Below are 18,579 nucleotides of genomic sequence, written 5' to 3'. Positions count from 1 at the left end.
TCCCTAATTTACCGGACTGTGTCATTTCATATACGCTCCGGAAGGCACCTAAAATTTTGAATGACCCAAACCACCCACTTTATAAATATTTCAACCCCCTTCCTTCTGGCCACAGGTATAGACTACCCATGTGCAGAAAGGCCAGCTATGGTAGGAATTTTATTCCTATGGCTATACGAGCATTAAACACATAGGTACTCAGCCATTGTGATATCAGATGCATTTGTTGTATGATGATCCTGATGTTTTTCTCCTTGTCCCCTTCTCCCCTCTAAGCCTGTGATTGTTTATGATGGTCTATATGTATGATATTGTTATGTTTTTGTATGCACCTACTGTGGAAACAAATTTCCTCTTTGAGGACCAATGAATTATCTATCTAGGCCTGTCAGAATGAATATAATTCGAATTTATATGTATTCAGAGACAACAAAAAATAACCCACATTCAAATGTTTTAAGATTCCATATTATACCTTTATTCAAACAATGTATTGAAATTGTTTCCTAAATTCCCGCATAATCTCTTTATTACAGTTCACATAAACCTATATATAAATATTTATAAGGTTTATTCCAACAGGTATCAGCTGTCATAAAGACTGATTTTGTGAGTTCTAATGTCAAGTGACATCGATTTATATATAGTACATATGTTTTCTTTTTGATGGTATTTTGATAAATTTGACATTATTTAAGGAAACCAGAATCCATGTAATTTAGCCTTCTTCATGCAAGAATAATTCACAAAAATACGAAATACCAAATGGTCTTCATGCTCATTTAGTATTCCCATGTTATTATATCTAATTAGAGCAAGGGTTCTGGTACTTCTAGTGTTTGTGGCTGTATAATATTACTGTATAGGATTTTTCAAGTCATTGAAGTATTTAAATTTTTGAAAGTGTTTTAAAGGAATTAGACAGCCCTAGCCTATAGCATGTGTTTTTCATTAGAGGTATATGGTGCTGTTGATATTTTTCCAATAAAAAAAAGCCATTTATGTATAATTACATAACATTTTGTGCATTGATGCAAAATCATGTAACAATGAATTATGATGCATCAAAATGTCAATTATTTTTCTGTCTTTGGTCAGTACTTGCTCTTATTTTGCTTTCTCTCTTTGTGTTCCATATTTTACTTGCGTTAATGTTCTCTCGGTCACTCTTGCTCTAGCTCATTAGAGAATCGATAGAGAGAAACAAATGGTCTTTTTCATTACAAGAGAAATAGAATCTATACCAGAGCGAAAATGAATCATGCTGGTGAAAAAACCCCTGAAATACTATACAGAAACAGTGTTGCTTTTCAGTAGTAACATGCAGAAAACGTACCACACTGAAAAAAGAAATTTGATAACATAGTTCCTAGGTTCCAGAGAGATATTAACACTTTTATTATGCTTTAGTAATCATTTTGAAAAAACTTGTTGATTAAGGTCAGTGTAGTAGGAATGAAATAACAAAGTGCCAATAAGAAACTATAAATAGTGTTCCTTTTTATTAATGGCAATACCTTTCTTCAATTCTCTGATTACAACCACACCCTAAGTACGGCTTAGGCCTGTGATTGGGCAGTGATTGCATTTCAGTGTGGCACTACTGCAACATGGTGATGAAAGTGAAATGGAATGCTGTGGGGAATGAATTACCTTCAATTTTGACACAAAGTCAGCGTTTATTCCTTAAAAAGCAATCCCTGTTAAATTTTCACTGAAGTGACCAAGCAGCAGAAGAGCAATGGATTGACGGTTTTGCTTTTCAGTGTAGCACGTTGTCTACATGTTACAAATTAATCGTTTGCATTTTGTGTGTGAGTGCTGTCAGGGAATCTTCTAAAGAAAAGCTGATACATACTTTATACACAGTTGGATTCAACAGAACAAGGCAAGTGAACAGCCTTGGCTTTGCCTTTCAGACAGTCAGAGAGAGTGGGATAAGGATCAACTCTAGAGGTTTAGTGTATGGATTACTGGGATGTGATGAGTAAAGTGTCTCTCCAAAGCAGGATTATGGGAGATCTAGCAGTGAGATAGAGCAGCACTCCATGGAGTTGGCACTGTGAGGAAAAAAAGAAAACGTCTATAGAACTTGAAGTCACTAGTCATGCTTGACTGCCCACTGTTAAGGATTATTATTGCTTTGTTGTGGCAGGTCTCAAGGTGAATATGTGAAGCATGTTCTGCAGCATACTCACATTCCCTAACTTCTTTTACTTAACTTTTCAGCTGATTTGCTTGACCTTGCCTACAGGTGAGTGGCGGCAATGGGGTTCTGTATCTGGATCCTGTGGGAGAGGGTTCGCGCTGGTGCTGCAGGTTAATTGGCTTCCAGAATAGATAGCAGATGAGACAATGAGATGGTGTGTGTGTGTGTGTGTGTGTGTGTGTGTGTCACAGAAGAAAGTCTGTGAGCTGTAAAGAAGCAAAACCAGAGCTCTAATGACAAATCACCTTGTAACCTCGCTCCAGACTAATGAACCATACAACCATTCCGTGACAAAGAGGGGTTAAAGAGGTCAGCATAAACACACACACACACACACACACACACACACACACACACACACACACAAGCACAAAAGATAACAAATAAACTGTTGGCTGCAAACAAGCCTCTCCCACAGATGATTCATGGTAAACACTCTGCTCCCCTGTCACACCACCTGGCAGCATTCAGAGTTCAGCAATGATGCTTAACTCTGCTTCCAAAGGTATCTCAATGTGTTTACACACAATGTGTGAACGTTTTCACTCCAGCTGTAGGAGACCACAGACAAGGTGATTTCAGTCCCTGGCAGAAAGCCCTGAGAGATCCACTCTCTGTTCAGGCTGCACTTTAATCAAATCTGCAGATTGTCACTCCACTCTGATCAGGCAGTGCTGTGAGTACAGTGGGCTCTCAGGAGACATCTGAGAGCTGTAGAGCACCACAAAGCTGTGAAAATACAACGACTAAAGGACCAAATGGGAATGCTTATTTGAGGAAGAACCTGGTCTGTAATGATTGACCTCACATTAGTGACCCCCAAAATTGAGGTACTTAGCATTGCTTTTAGGGCTGTTTTTGCTAGACAAGTACAGCACAAGGCCAAAAAGACTGCTATGGAGTTGGCTTTAGTGCCATTGCAGTGTCTAGACTGGGAAAGAGTCAAGATTCAAAGATATAACTGATCCAAATAGATGGAACTCTGGTTTTTCTTGAACAGTACAGTAAGTAATGCGTAACTGGAATAAGTGTGCACCAAGCCCCTAACCCTGGAATGATCAGTTTAAGGTTGATGATTTAGAAATAATGCAATCCAAGTGGTTTTTTTCCTCAAATATGTAGCTGATTCCTATTCTTTTTAACTCAAAGATGAGCTATTCTCTTCATTAGATTCATCTGGTTTAAGATTATGATTTCACTGCTTTAAGAATTTGATTTTAAGGTGGCTTAGTGGTTAGCAAGTTTTCTTCAAGCCTCTAGGGTTGGGGTTTCGATTCCTGCCTTTGTGTGTGGAGTTGGCATGTTCTCCCCATTCTTCAGGGGTTTCCTCCAGGTACTCCAGTTTTATCACCGAGTCCAATGACATGTGCTGTAGGCTGATTGGCATCTAAAAATTATCCATTACACTATAGCATTTGGCAGACGCTCTTATCCAGAGCGATATACATTTATACAACTGAGCAGTTGAGGGTTAAGGGGCTTGCTCAAAGGTCCAACAGTGGCAGCTTGGCAGTGCTGGGACTTGAACTCACAACCTTCCGATCAGAAGTCCAACGTCTTACACACCCATTCACACACCTAAGTGAAGTGGTAGCTTGGCGCTTGAGTATGTGTGCAATTGTGCTCAGCATTGGGTCGGCACCCCATCCAGGGTGTCCCCTGCCTTGTGCCCAGAGTTCCCTAGGATCGGATCCTGGCTCCCTGCAACCCTGTGTAGGATAAATGGTACTGAAAATGAATGGATTTTATTCTAGTGTTGTTTTGAAGCAGGATGTTTATTAGCCAAATGTTATATGTTTGTAACCTTACAGCTGTTGATTGCTACAATTCCCCCACATTCTGAGACAAATTATCAACTAACACTGAATCTCCCAGCATGTGTACTTTACACCAAAATGCATTGATTTGTACCCAGTATAACCTTCTGCCAACTGACTAGTTCACAGAGATCAAATAAATAAATAAATAAATAAATAAATAAATAACCTATATCTTCCATAAATCGAGGTGTTACTGGGCTTTATCGTGGAGGGTTGCTGATCTTTAATGCAAAGTTCACAAAGGAATCTACTCAAAGCAAAAGTATGCTATGCAACCCTAAACACTAAGAATAAAACTGTCCTTTTTGCTGCTTATAATGTTCTAGGTCAGCTTTCTAAATTGTACAACTTTACCAGTCAGGACTATGTTTCCCGACCCCCTCACAACACAGGGATCTCACCTTCACAAAACTAGGGCCTTGTCATTAAAAAAAGCTACGCACTTAGTAGAATGAAGCAGCCCAGGAATCAGCTAGTATTTCTAATTCAACTGTAAATAGGAATTGCGTGTCTGGATCTGTTAGAATCATGAAGCCAGGGAGAAAAAAAACAGTAGCACGTCATCTCAATTTAGAGCCAGTCCTCTCAGTTTGCTAATGTTGTATAACTCAGAAACTGTTACTCTTGTCATGTTACATTGAGCATGCTCTCTAATGACCACTCTGTAATGGCCACTAATGCTAATGGCCACTACAGTTCACTCAGTGTTAAAACTGAAGCCACTCAATATTACTAATTCTAATGTGTCTTTTTGCTCAAGAAGGAATTATTCACGAATGAGCTTATGCCTGTGATAGTCAATCTTTGTGTCTGAAGTAGAAAAGGAAAGATCAGTACACAGTTACTTACACCTCTGTCTTGTTTGATTGGCGTCTGCAGGGCACAGTGTTGCTGAGGCAGGTGCCAGTGTTTGGGTCTACAGCCTCCACTATCACAAATGGCCTCTCTTCAAGGGTGGCTACCGTTAGGTGGCGGTTATCAGACACCGGCTCCAAGTACGTTCCATACCGTGGCCAGACAGGATAGCGCATCTGCAGTATACCATACTCGTAATTTCCCACCTGGAGAACAGAAGAGAAATACTCATCCATGTAAGAGACAGTAACCAAAACGATCCAAAACGAATGATTGAACCTGTATCAAATGTCTTACACATTTCCAGGAGATCAGGTTGCAATATGGTGGTGTTCATGACACTTACATAAACCCTTAATGACAACTAACGTAAACCTACATAAGTGTTTATAAAGAGTTATTGTAGCAGGTGTCAGTCGACACTTTTTAGGCAAACAGAATTGCTGTTGTCTTTGCAGCGCAGTATTCTTCTACTACATCCGAGTTATAAAAACAGGTGATGTGATATGTCAAACATCAATACAAACTTTAGTGACAGAAAAATATACAAATGCTAATTTAAAAATGTGTAAATATCCAAATTGTACTCACTTCATTTAAGGACCAGAAAGGAATAGATTTAACACTGTCATTACATAACCATATGTATTCATATTCAAAATCGGTAACACTTTACAATAACAGTACATGAATAAAACGTGCAACAGAATATTCATTAAATGTGCATCATTTCAAATTGTGTAAATAATTTGCCAATAATAATAATAATAATAATAATAATAATAATAATAATAATAAACACCCATAATTTACTCACAACCCATTTTGCATCATCCTTCATCCATTTATCTTCAAATTCCACTGTAGTACTAGTACGATCTCTGGGTGGCTAGGGTCCGGGGCACTGCTCTTTTGCCCACAAGAGTGAAATTAATACAGTAACATTTATTCATTTAGCAGATGCTATTATCTATTAACATTTAAAACCAGTGTTTTGGAAGTAATCCAGCGCCATCCAATGATGTTGTGTATGCAGCTGCATATGGCAAATAATATAAACAATTTGAAATTCTGCACCTTTAATTCATATTCTTTCTTCTAGAGCATGTTCAATTTAGTTTACCCTTCTGTGTTTATTAAAATGTTAACTAAGAAATGTACCAACATACTTAAGGGGGTCGTTATCTCATGAATTCATAAGACTTATGGCACAGTTAATGTTAGTGTGATTAGTACTGTATGTCCTTAACTCATCATTAGTTCATATTCAAGTAAGTATTATTTCAGGAATTAGTGCATAATTATTCATGTACATTTATTGTAAAGTGTTACCTCAAAATCTAATAAGCAGAATTATGAAATTCAGGTACGTAATATAATAATTGTCACTGTCAAAATCTCCACTATGTAACAATGTTATACATCAAAATTTTATGTCAAAATCAGTCTAGCAATGCCTCTGCATTCCCTGATTCAGGTTTTTGGTCAAATTGACATCAAAATTGATGAAAGCAGTCTTTATGAGACCACATGACACCTATTGATAACAGCTTTTATAAATGTTTACAGTATCTCACAAAAGTGAGTACACCCCTCACATTTTTGTAAATATTTAATTATATCTTTTCATGTGACAACACTGAAGAAATGACACTTTGCTACAATGTAAAGTAGTGAGTGTACAGCTTATGTAACAGTGTAAGTTTGCTGTCCCCTCAAAATAACTCAACACACAGCCATTAATGTCTAAACCGCTGGCAACGAAAGTGAGTAAACCCCTAAGTGAAAATGTCCAAATTGGGCCCAATTAGCCATTTTCCCTCCCTGGTGTCATGTGACTTGTTAGTGTTACAAGGTCTCAGGTGTGAATAGGGAGCAGGTGTGTTAAATTTGGTGTCATCACTCTCACACTCCCTCATACTGGTCACTGGAAGTTCAACATGGCACCTCATGGCAAAGAACTCTCAGAAGATCTGAAAAAAAGAATTGTTGCTCTACATAAAGATGGCCTAGGCTATAAGAAGATTGTCAAGACCTGACACTGAGCTGTAGCACGGTGGCCAAGACCATACAGCAGTTTAATAGGACAGGTTCCACTCAGAACAGGCCTCACCATGGTCGACCAAAGAAGTTGAGTGCACGTGCTCAGCGTCACATCCAGAGGTTGTCTTTGGGAAATAGACGTATGAGTGCTGCCAGCATTGCTGCAGAGGTTGAAGGGGTGGGGGGTCAGCCTATCGGTGCTCAGACCATACGCTGCACACTGCATCAAATTGGTCTGCATGACTGTCGTCCCAGAAGGAAGCCTCTTCTAAAGATGATGCACAAGAAAGCCCGCAAACAGTTTGCTGAAGACAAGCAGACTAAGGACATGGATTAGTGGAACCATGTCGTGTGGTCTGATGAGACCAAGATAAACTTATTTGGTTCAGATGGTGTGAAGCGTGTGTGGCGGCAACCAGGTGAGGAGTACAAAGACAAGTGTGTCTTGCCTACAGTCAAGCATGGTGGTGGGAGTGTCATGGTCTGGGGCTGCATGAGTGCTGCCGGCACTGGGGAGCTACAGTTCATTGAGGGAACCATGAACGCCAACATGTACTGTGACATACTGAAGCAGATCATGATCCCCTCCCTTCGGAGACTGGGCCACAGAGCAGTATTCCAGCATGATAACGACCCCAAATACACCTCCAAGACGACCACTGCCTTGCTAAAGAAGCTGAGGATGAAGGTGATGGACTGGCCAAGCATGTCTCCAGACCTAAACCCTATTGAGCATCTGTGGGGCATCCTCAAACGGAAGGTGGAGGAGCACAAGGTCTCTAACATCCACCAGCTCCGTGATGTCGTCATGGAGGAGTGGAAGAGGACTCCAGTGGCAACCTGTGAAGCTCTGGTGAACTCCATGCCCAAGAGGGTTAAGGCAGTGCTGGAAAATAATGGTGGCCACACAAAATATTGACACTTTGGGCCCAATTTGGACATTTTCACTTAGGGGTGTACTCACTTTTGTTGCCAGCGGTTTAGACATTAATGGCTGTGTGCTGAGTTATTTTTTTACATTGTTTATTTACACTTTTTACACTGTTACACAAGCTGTACACTCACTACTTTACATTGTAGCAAAGTGTCATTTCTTCAGTGTTGTCACATGAAAAGATATAATCAAATATTTACAAAAATGTGAGGGGTGTACTCACTTTTGTGAGATACTGTATGTGCTTTTGAAGTGCTTATATAGGTGCCATGTGGTCTTATGAAAGCTATCCTACACTAACACAAGTGTTAACCAATTTTCTAGGAATTCACACAAGCTGGTTAAAGGAAGCTGAAGGAAAAAGAGCAGAGTTAATAATCACACCTGTTCTTAAATACATATAACTCATTAGATTTCCTGTGAATTTTACATGTATGTACAAAACTGGATCAGTGTGAAGCTGTAGCTCTGCCAATCACATCACATGCACCATCCCTGAATGGTTCAACTTTTTCCAAAATATATTCCCTTATTTAAAACATAATCAAATGTTTGTTTTTTCATATTGTATACTAGCTCAGAAGACCCATCTCTTTATCTCCTTCTGCTTCAATTAATCCACTTCAATTAATGTTTACTCTTCAGCAGTTTGGTTTGCAGTGCTTACATTTGAGCCTACATGGACAGTTAATATCCTTTGGCAAAGAAAATTAATGGCATGTCTTCGCAGTACATCCTTATCCTTATCTTTACTTTCTTTTAAAAGTGGTCTTATTATTGTTTACTTCCAAAATAATGTTCTTATGTAATCAGGGCATTGAAACACGATAGAGTCTTCATGGTGTGAAAGAAATGATAGAACATATTTGGACAATGGTTTTGCTAATTACTTTGAGGCTAATTAAGCATCTTTTTCTATAATTGTATTCATTATATTTTGCTGTGCTTGGTCGAGGACATAATAGCATACATTGATTTGGCTTAACGTCTTCATTAATATGTAAAACAGTAGCCAGGAAAAACATACCAAAAAAGCCCAGAGGATAAAAGTAATTAGGCAGAAACTAATCACAATTCTTTTGAGAACTTGAGGACAGATATTTGAATGAATCTGATGCTTCCATTTTGTTGTCTGTTAACAATACGGTTTATGAATGAACACAAGAAAACAGCTGCTTTTTAAGGATTTATAGCAATATAGTAGGTCATTCAGCACCTGTGGCTACAGGAAATAAGTCCCATTGCAATTCCTGCTAACAACTAACTGTCTTTAGATAACTTTAGTGTTAAAATTTTGGCTTGTCTGGAAATGAGCGCTCAGGAGTCTTAATCTCATCCAAAGGCACTCAGATGAAACAGATCTGCACTCTGTGGCTTGTTAGCAACCAGACTGCTAGCAGAATTAAGCTGCTCAGGATTCCTAGAACAAAAGTATCACACTTTCTGACTGACACACTGGTTATCTGTAGTCTGTAGCAAAGATTTGGGGAATACACAGACGCAGGGGGATTGCAAGGCTCATGTGCACTTGTCTGGTGCCTTTTGTGTTTGTTGTGTCAGAGAACAGTAAAATTGATTTTGCTTAAGGGTATATATCCATCCATCCCTCCATTTTCTGTAACACTTATCCTTACTGAGTCACAGGGAACCTGGAGCCTATCCCAGGGGGTATGGGGCACAAGGTGGGGGACACCCTGGACGGGGTGCCAATCCATCGCAGGGCACAATCATACACACATTCATTTTTGAACATACCAATCAACCTACAATGCATGTCTTTGGACTGCGGGAGGAAGCACGAGGAGAACATGCAAACTCCAGGCCGTGGGCACACAGGGCCACGGTGGGAATCGATACTTTTTTTGCAGTGTTATCTAGCTCATAAAACGTTCCATCTATGTTGTAGTCATTTTAAAAGACAAAGCGCTTTTCTAACAGTTTTCTGTTAATTTTAAATCACAATGCAGGATGTGAGGCTTAACCCAAGTTCAACTTCTGGTACTTTCTCCTTATCTGACTGTCCCTCACTCTCTGTTTAATATTATCCCACATGCCTGAGGTCACTTTTCCACCTTTTTTGAAAAGAGGTCTTGAATGGTGAAAAAGAGGTCACTACGTGAACGCCAATATGAAGAGCAAGTCATCGTCAGCCTTCAGCCAAAGAGCTTTTGAAAAGAGCTATCTGGTGATTTACCTGCCTAATAAATGACCTCTGCAGCACAACATGAGTGTGGAGTGAATTATCAGTCTGCAGCAAAGCTAAGAGATGGATCTGAGCGAGCAATATCAAGGACTCAGCATCTCTCAAGTGAATGAGAGAGAGAATGAGTCAAGAGAATGGACTCTGCCCCAAGGGACACAATGGAAATGAAAACTGAGAAAGTCAAAAAATGGAGTAGATCTCCTGCTTCAACTTATCCATTTTTCTGGAAGTTATTACTTTTTATGCTATAAAAGTTACTTTATGAAGTTTCAATATGCAGACTGAAAGGAATGTTAGCCTCTTATTAGTGTGTAAAAGAAAAAACCTTGTGGGATTATTGGTTTAAATGAATAAATAAAGTACCCTCCACTAATATTGGCACCCTTAGTAAATATAAGCAAGAAAGCTGTGAAAAACTGTCTGTATTGTTTAACCTTTAAATCTTTTGTTAAAAAAAAAAAATCCCTATGAGTTTGGAGAATACATGGCAACATCTGAGACCGTTCCTCCATACAGAATCTCTCCAGATCCTTCAAATTTCGAGGTCCACGCTGGTGGACTCTCCTCTTCAGTTCACCCCACAGGTTTTCAATGGTTTCAAGTCAGAGGACTGAGAGTGCCATGGCATTTATATGCCTGTGAAATAGAAAGTCATGGTTGAACAATTTCCTGTTCCTAGTCACCCAGGTGCACTTAAAAACTGTAAAATATCAATGGGAATATACTTCAAATACAGTTTTCTCATATGAATTCATAGGGGTGCCAATAATTGTTGTACACCTATATTTAACAAAGATTTTTTTTTTGTTTGAAATTGTTTGATATTCATGAGAGCAAAGTATTTTTGTGAATTTTTTTTAACAAAACCGCAAAAGGTTAAACAATAAAGACAAATTTTTCACAGTCTTCTTTGCTCATATTTACCAAAGGTGCCAATATTAGTGGAGGGCTCTGTATATTAGGTGGCAAGTCATCAGTCAGTTCTTGAAGTTGATGTGTTGGAAGCAGGAAAGATGGGCAAGCATAGGTATCTGAGCGACTTTGACCAGGGCCAAATTGTGATGGCTAGACATCTTGATGCCAGGTACCACAGCACACCTTCAGAGGTCTTGTGCAGTCCATGTCTTGATGGGTCAGAGCTGTTTTGGCAGCACAAGGGGAACTTACACAATATTAGGCATGTGGTTTTACTGTTATGGCTGATCAGTGTATATGTTAAATATAAGTAATTTTTTTAAATGGCAAGATTTAGACAGTTATGCTGAATACTGAAGCTTAATCAACCAAGGCACTCTAGCCAAAATGGCCTCTACAGGGGCCCTGAAAGTTTATAGATACTGTCAGAATTGTGCAGACTTCTCACTCAAACAAACAACCCAATCAGAAACAGGCCTGATCTGAGTGCTGATTGATTCAGGTATCCTATTATAAATCACACAGCTACATCTACAGACCATTAAAACAGCTATATAAAGTTCAACTCAAGAAATGTACCTATCCGTCTGAAGTGTCTAGAGATAAACCTGTGTGTGGGTGATGCTGTAGCTCTGTGGTTGATGCTGAAATTGTAATGTGTTTAGGCTATTTTATCATGTGTTGCTATTTTGGGTTGTCATATTAATAAAATAATGCTTGATAGCTTTGTCTTAATTCAGTGAAAACATGAAAAGAATAAGCTAATCAAACACTCATCTGCTACCTTTACAATTCAGTTGTAGTTCATATTTCTTGTGTTTTTGATTGAAATGTTCCTTTGTTATCTGTGAAAAAAAACTTTCCATGAACTTTACATGGATTATACAATTATTATTAGTGTAATATTTATGTATTTAATATAAATAGCGTAATATTTATGTATTTAATATTGCAAGTCTTACCTTGTCCCATTGCCTGTCCCGGTCTAGTGTAATGATAATCATGGAAGGGTTGATGAGGTATCCATCACTGTTGAATGAGAAGTCTGTGTTATCCCACGACACATTCAACATGTGCCTGTGAAAAGAAATCAGTCAAATTTTTGAGCATTTTGGCCTGTCATGGTATGAAGTTGGATTAAATTTATGACCAACTAATACTAACTTACATTTTTAGTGCTGCCACTGATAAACCTATGATAATGCAATAATATAAACCTATGAGCTGCTTTGCAGCCAGCACTATTGTCAGAACCATGATATAGAAAATTTATCAACATTGTCTAACTAACCAATCAGATTCGAGAATTCAACAGCCTTGAGGTATAAGGGCACATAGAAGGTACTTCTGAGCACCCTTTGGAATAAAAAAAAGAGAAATGGGATACCCTACACTCTTGTGATTTAAAAAAACAAAAAACAAAAAAAACATAGTGAGAGTGTTAGCTCATCAATACAAATTCCAATACAGCAATACATTCATTAATTCCAGTAAAGGTTTTTCACTCTTTGAAAAATATCATCATATAATATTTTCATATTATAAAAATAAAAGGGTGCTTTGTTTGGGTTGGGTTCCTTGTTTTTGTCCTATGTAGAGCCATAAAACATGAGGTTTCATTGTGAAAAAGGTTAAATAAGTAGGACCACTCGCCTTCTTCGAATCAATTACCATCCATAGAATGGTGCAACAATACAAGCACCTCTAGAATGCTAGAACAGGTTAGCTAGCTGCTGCAAACAGGTCTGCACTGGTTACTTTGGATAGTGGTTGTTAGGTCACAATCCAAGTGAGAGGGGAAAAAGCATCCTTCCATCCCTCCTCACGCCTGATTATCTTGTGTCCTGAGACATGCATGACACACCATATTCTGAGAATGACCATATATGAATAACTTCTGTTTTACTCTTTCAGAAAACAATGATACAGCCTAACTGTTGAAGCCCACCAGATAACCCTTCCACATAGTAACTATTTAGAAAGTTAGGATGGGGATTTGAGGCATACAAGATAAGCTGCACACACAGAGTGACATCAGCCTGCTGGCTACAGTATGTATGCTTATGTGTCATCTGTGTGAAAAGCCAGTGTAATCTCAATCTGATGTAAATTCATTAACAACTGAATTGACTTAATCGCAAGCTGACAATCACCAGGCTTAATTAAAATTGATTCAGCCCATGGCCTGTTGAACAGGGTGACTATAATGCGATTATACTGTATGTTCACGCTCCAATTCCAATCAAACTAAATAAAAAATAAATAGATAAATGAATAAATAAATTAATAAAAATCTCAGAATATCAAGCTCCAGATCTTAATACTTCAATGTTGTTTAATAAAGCACTTTTGTACAGGAAATGAATCAAGTAAAAATGGAGCTTGGAAAAATCAAAATAGTTGTATTAGAGCTTATTTTGATTATTTATATTTGTTTTTGAATAATATTTAGTATTTAAATTTAGTTATTCACCTGTCAGTGAATATTTTAAAGTTGTTATATAGATTTTCCTGTTGTGACTGGAATGAGCATTGATTATATATTGATTAGTATTGTAGTGCAGAGTGAAAGTGGAACTCACTGAGACTATGGAATAAAACTATGTTGCTCAATTTACACTCATGTAGACTCGTGTTACTGCTGAGTGTATTTAGTTTCCCTACAAACAATGAGCTGTTGTGTTTTCTGATTTTCTTTTGCATTTTTTGGTATGCTTATGTGTTTTGCACTTAAGGACTACTACAGTAACATCCTCTATTTATCCCTTTCCCCTTATCACCTCCCTCGCTCAGTCCCTCCCTCTCCTGACTCACCTGAAAAGTGTGTCATTTTTTACTGGTTGCCCTGGACTGGACTGACAGTCAGCATGTCCATCGGGAACAAATCCTCTGTGTTTTCGGAAGCTCTCCACCGCTTTCACTATGATGGCAACGCCGTCCCTCACTCTGTTTCTTAGACTCATCTTCCACCGGTCTGTGATGATGCTGATTAGGCCAACAGGGAAGCTTTCAGGTGGTGGCAGGTTGGGGTTGCCCACTGCCAGGCTGGGGATGATCCAAATATAACCAGGTCCAACCAGGCCCACCTCTCTGGCCATGCTGAAGAGATACTGAGCCTCTTCAAATGAACAGTAGACCAGCAATACCTGAGCATCTATCTGCTGTAGCAGACGCCGTGCACGCAGGTCATTCGTGCCATCAGCTGACATGTCAAAAGTCAGTACGTTCTGTAGCTCCCACAGAAAGTAGGAGGTGTCTGTGAAGGAGCGGATATAGTCCACAAAGGCCTCATAACCAGGGTACTGGCTAGTCACCACTGCAAAACTGTACCAGTTGTACTCCTCCATCACTTTGAACATGCCATTGATCTGCTGTTCAATGGAAGCGCCCAGCTGCAGGAAGTTGGAGCCGTCATCCTGAAAAAGAGATTTGCATATCATGAGTAAAGACCACACCAAACCAATATAATAGCCATTCCGAAGTGCTCCAATATATATATATATATATATATATATATATATATATATATATATATATATATATATATACTACCTCACATATTCCCATGAACTGTATCAAGGACTTGATTGGTTTTAGCCTAATGAACAGACACATTACTATCTTCTATTATTTTCTTGGTCCTGTTAAATCATTTTACCTTTCATTAACACTAGAACTATACAATAATCCAGAAATAATACTATAATATAAAGAATCCAAGTTATTTCAGAAGCTGTTTGTAGAAAGCTGAATGTACAGTAGATATTTAATCCTGTGTTGTTTTCACTTCAGTTCCACATGACATGAGGTGATTTTTCTTCACCTGACATTATGGCCGAACTTCTACAATTTTCACAATGCATGAAAGCATTACACATAATGCTGTTTTACTGCCATGGTGTCTGGTGTCCTTCAAAGAAAATGTTTGGAGCATTGTGAAAGTAGGCTAAGCCTGCTCATGTAACTGGAAATGAGAGATGTTCTGGTTTATTCCACACGGTATGCAATGACCCCTTTCAATGCTCTAAAAATCACAAAGCTTTTCTCACTGACTGATCTTTGGCCTAAATATGAAAGACTTTAAGGGCATATTAGAAGACTGTTAAAATAGCAGTTGCATTGTATCTGTAGTCATGCTCGTACTCATTACATTTCTGTTATGTGAATTATTCTCTATGGTGTTTTAATATGCTAATCCTTCATTTAAATCATCAATACAAGATCTTAAACCGATTTTAAATTGCTTTAACTGTACAAGAAATTAAGCATTATGTCATTATTGCATTATTTCCAGTCTTATTGCTTTGAAGCAACAATATTATTGCATAATTGCTTTGTTTAAAACAGTGATTTCTAAAAATCAGCCTCTATATTATAAAAGTAGTATTACAGTATGATACAGAACATACAACCACTTTGGAATAAGTTTTATTAAAATTATATATATATATATATATATATATATATATATATATATATATATATATATATATACAGAGAAAGAGAGAGAGAGATGTGAAAAGTATTTCTTTCTAATGTAATGTCTTCTGTTTTGTGTATATCTCATACTAAAATGTTTCAGAAAGATAAAACTGATAAAAGATAAAAATTGTAATGTTGTTGGTTGAAGCAAAAATGTTATCCAATACTAACTGGGCCTGTGTGAAAGATCCCCAAATGTATGAAACTGTATTCACAATGGGGTTCAGCTGGACTAGACACAACCAGGCCTGATTACTGCAAACCCCGTTCAGTCAAATCAACACTTAAACAGAACTTTTCCAACAGCATGAAGTTGGTTAAAAGGCCTTACCCAGTAACACACTATGCCATAAATGAAAGAAATTCCAGAAATGATGAAGAAGAAGGTGATTGAAATACATCAGTCTGGGAAGGGTTACAAAGCTATTTTAAAGTCTCTGGGACTCAAAAGGACCACAGTGAGGGCCATTATCTCCAAATGGAAAAACTAAGTAAAGTATTGAACCTTCCCAGAAGTGACCGAGCTTCCAACATTCCTCCAAGTGCACAGCAACTACTCATCCAGGAAGTCACAAAAGAACCAAGGACAACATCAAAGGAACTATAGGCCTCTCCTGCATCAGTAAAGGTCACTGTTGACTTTTGTCAATGACTCCACTATCAGAAAGACACTGGCATCCATTGAAGAATGGAGAGGTAAAAACCACTGCTAACCCAGAAGAACATTAATGCTCGGCTTAATTTTTCCATAACACACATTTATGATCCTCAAATCTTTTGGGAGAATGTTTTGTGGATTGATGAGTCGAAAGTGGACCTGTTTGGAAGACAGGGGCCCTGGATGCTTTGCTGCTTCAAGGCCCAAACTTGCAATAACTGAAGGAAACATGCTCCCTACCAGAAAATCCTAAAGGAGAATATCCAGTCTTCAGTCCATAAATTGAAACTCAAATGCAACTGGATTATGCAGCATGACAATTATCCAGAACACAGGAGTAAGTGCACCTCTGAATGTCTCAAAAGCTAAATTAAAGTTTTGGAGTGGACTAGTCAAGTCCTGACTTGATGATGCTGTGACAGAACCTTAAACGGGTAGTTCATGCTCGAAAACCGTCCAGTGTGGCTGAACTAAAGCTGTTCTGCAAAGCTGAATGGGCCAAAATTCCACCACAGTGCTATGAAAGGACTGATCTCCAGTTATTGGAAGCGTTTGGTTGCAGTTATTGCCTGTAAAGGTAGCACAACCAGATTTTAAGTTTAATGGGGCAATTAGTTATTCACATGGGTGATAGGTGTTGGAAAAAGTTTTTTTTTTTTTCCTTCAATAAATAAAGAAAAACTGTATTGTGTATCTGTATATATATTTTTAATAGGGTGGTATGATTGTGTACTGGGTAGCATTGCTGCCTTACTATTCCAGGGTCCCTGGTTTGATCCTGTGCATGAGTTGCAGTCTGTGTGGAGTTGCACAGTTTCTTCCCAGCTCACAAAAAAATGCCATTAGGTGGATTGGCTACTGTAAATTGCCCCTAGCTGTGAATGTGTGTGTGTGTGTGTGTGTGTGTGTGTGTGTGTGTGTGTGTGTGTGTGTGTGTGTGTGTGTGTGTGTGTGTGTGTGTGTGTGTGTACAAAACATTTTTTCATGTTTGTTGTTCTGAAGGTAAAGTTAGGAGTAATTGAAGCTGAAGCTGTGGATGTCAGACCTCTATTTCCTTTACTCACAAGCTTTCCATGAACAATGCTTGTCCTGAAAGACCTGAACTTGAAGTCTGAGCAAAAATCCAATTAAATGAAAATTCAACTGGAATAGGCCAATGCTCAGAGATAATAGAATATGCAAAGAGATATTAATCTCTTTAAAGCTTCAGGAAAGTTACAGTCTGCTGCAGTTTGATCAGAGTGAATACTGAGGAGAAAGAGTGAAGCTCAAATCTATTAGGTTCTATCCATAAGGAAATGCTAAAGAATTTTAAGCAGGACAATAAGAGAAACTCAGGCAAACAAAGCCAAAAGGGCAATTCAGAAAATCATAAACCAAACTGAAAAAAAACATACAATTATACATAGAAACCTAGAATCCATAGAATCTCTGTAGACAAATGTGCCAAGAACAAATGTGCTGTAAGTAAGTCTCAATCCTAATAGGTTTAGGTGAGCAGAGAGAAGCAATGTTGTATAACTTTTTTCTGGTTGCATACATACTCAAAAGAGAAAATTGTGGCGTGTTATACGTCATTCTCTTATATTGCTCTGCATTTACACTGCCCTATCTTCTATGTTGATATCCCCAGTGCCTGCTTCTCAAAAATTATTACTATCATTGATTTATTCCCTGTCAGTGCAGCCAGTGGCATGAGTAATGCATCAATCCATGATGGCCTGGCAATAGAGAATGTGCTTTGATTCATTCTCATTTCAGAGCAGACGTATGCACACTTGCTCTGATTAGATCCGATAGACAGAACACTAATGTTCTAATGTTTCCTCACTAAACTGAACTGCAATCTACAAATAATAAAAGACATATTTTTAAGAACACTGTATGAAGCTTCATGTGTTGCCTTCTCTTAAGAGACAACAGATGACTCTTCTTACTTTCCCTTCAGCTAAGCAGGAGATTAAACCTGGCAATGACGGCATATTGTAATTGCCCTAATCAGCATAGTAATTGAGCAAAATATCCCCAGGATAAAATGGGTTCGTGGGCTAATTTTGCTCAGCTTCTATTTACCGGGGCAGGTCTCAGAAATGGCAATGTTGTCAGACTAACATGGCTTCCTGCATGCCATCTAATCAGTGATACCTGTGAAGACACTGAAAACATGACTTTAGAATATTCTTAAAATAACATAAATAAGATATAAGATGAATACAGCTTCACAGTGTTAATTCTGATTATCTGCTATTGACTGAACCAACACCTCAAGCATCCTTAATGGTTTCATGAGCTAGATTTGGTGATATTTTGTAACTAATTGTAATTGATCAACCTGATGCAATGTAATTTGAGAATTTATTTGGAATTTCATTTCATTTCACTGCCTTTAACAATAAAATTATATATCATTTCGTTACATTATTTTCTTGTTACACACTATACAAGGGTAAATCAAATGAA

The 18,579-nt window shown here is 38.2% G+C and overlaps 1 protein-coding gene across 1 annotated transcript in view; it reads right to left on the bottom strand.

Annotated features, from left to right (window-relative positions):
• The window catches only part of grin2ca (glutamate receptor, ionotropic, N-methyl D-aspartate 2Ca), a 63,411-nt gene that overhangs the window by 14,726 nt on the left and 30,106 nt on the right, over positions 1–18,579 (bottom strand). The window contains exons 3-5 of the mRNA XM_053611436.1: positions 13,794–14,395; positions 11,942–12,056; positions 4,879–5,090 (exon numbers count right to left, since the gene is read on the bottom strand). Coding sequence (XP_053467411.1) covers positions 4,879–5,090; positions 11,942–12,056; positions 13,794–14,395 — 929 coding nt within the window. The remainder of the gene's footprint in view (positions 1–4,878; positions 5,091–11,941; positions 12,057–13,793; positions 14,396–18,579) is intronic.

The sequence above is a fragment of the Ictalurus furcatus genome, chromosome 2 (genome assembly GCF_023375685.1).
Source record: "Ictalurus furcatus strain D&B chromosome 2, Billie_1.0, whole genome shotgun sequence".
Lineage (NCBI taxonomy): Eukaryota > Metazoa > Chordata > Actinopteri > Siluriformes > Ictaluridae > Ictalurus > Ictalurus furcatus.
Note: the sequence above shows the minus strand (reverse complement) of the source record. Positions and strands in the feature narration are given on the sequence as shown.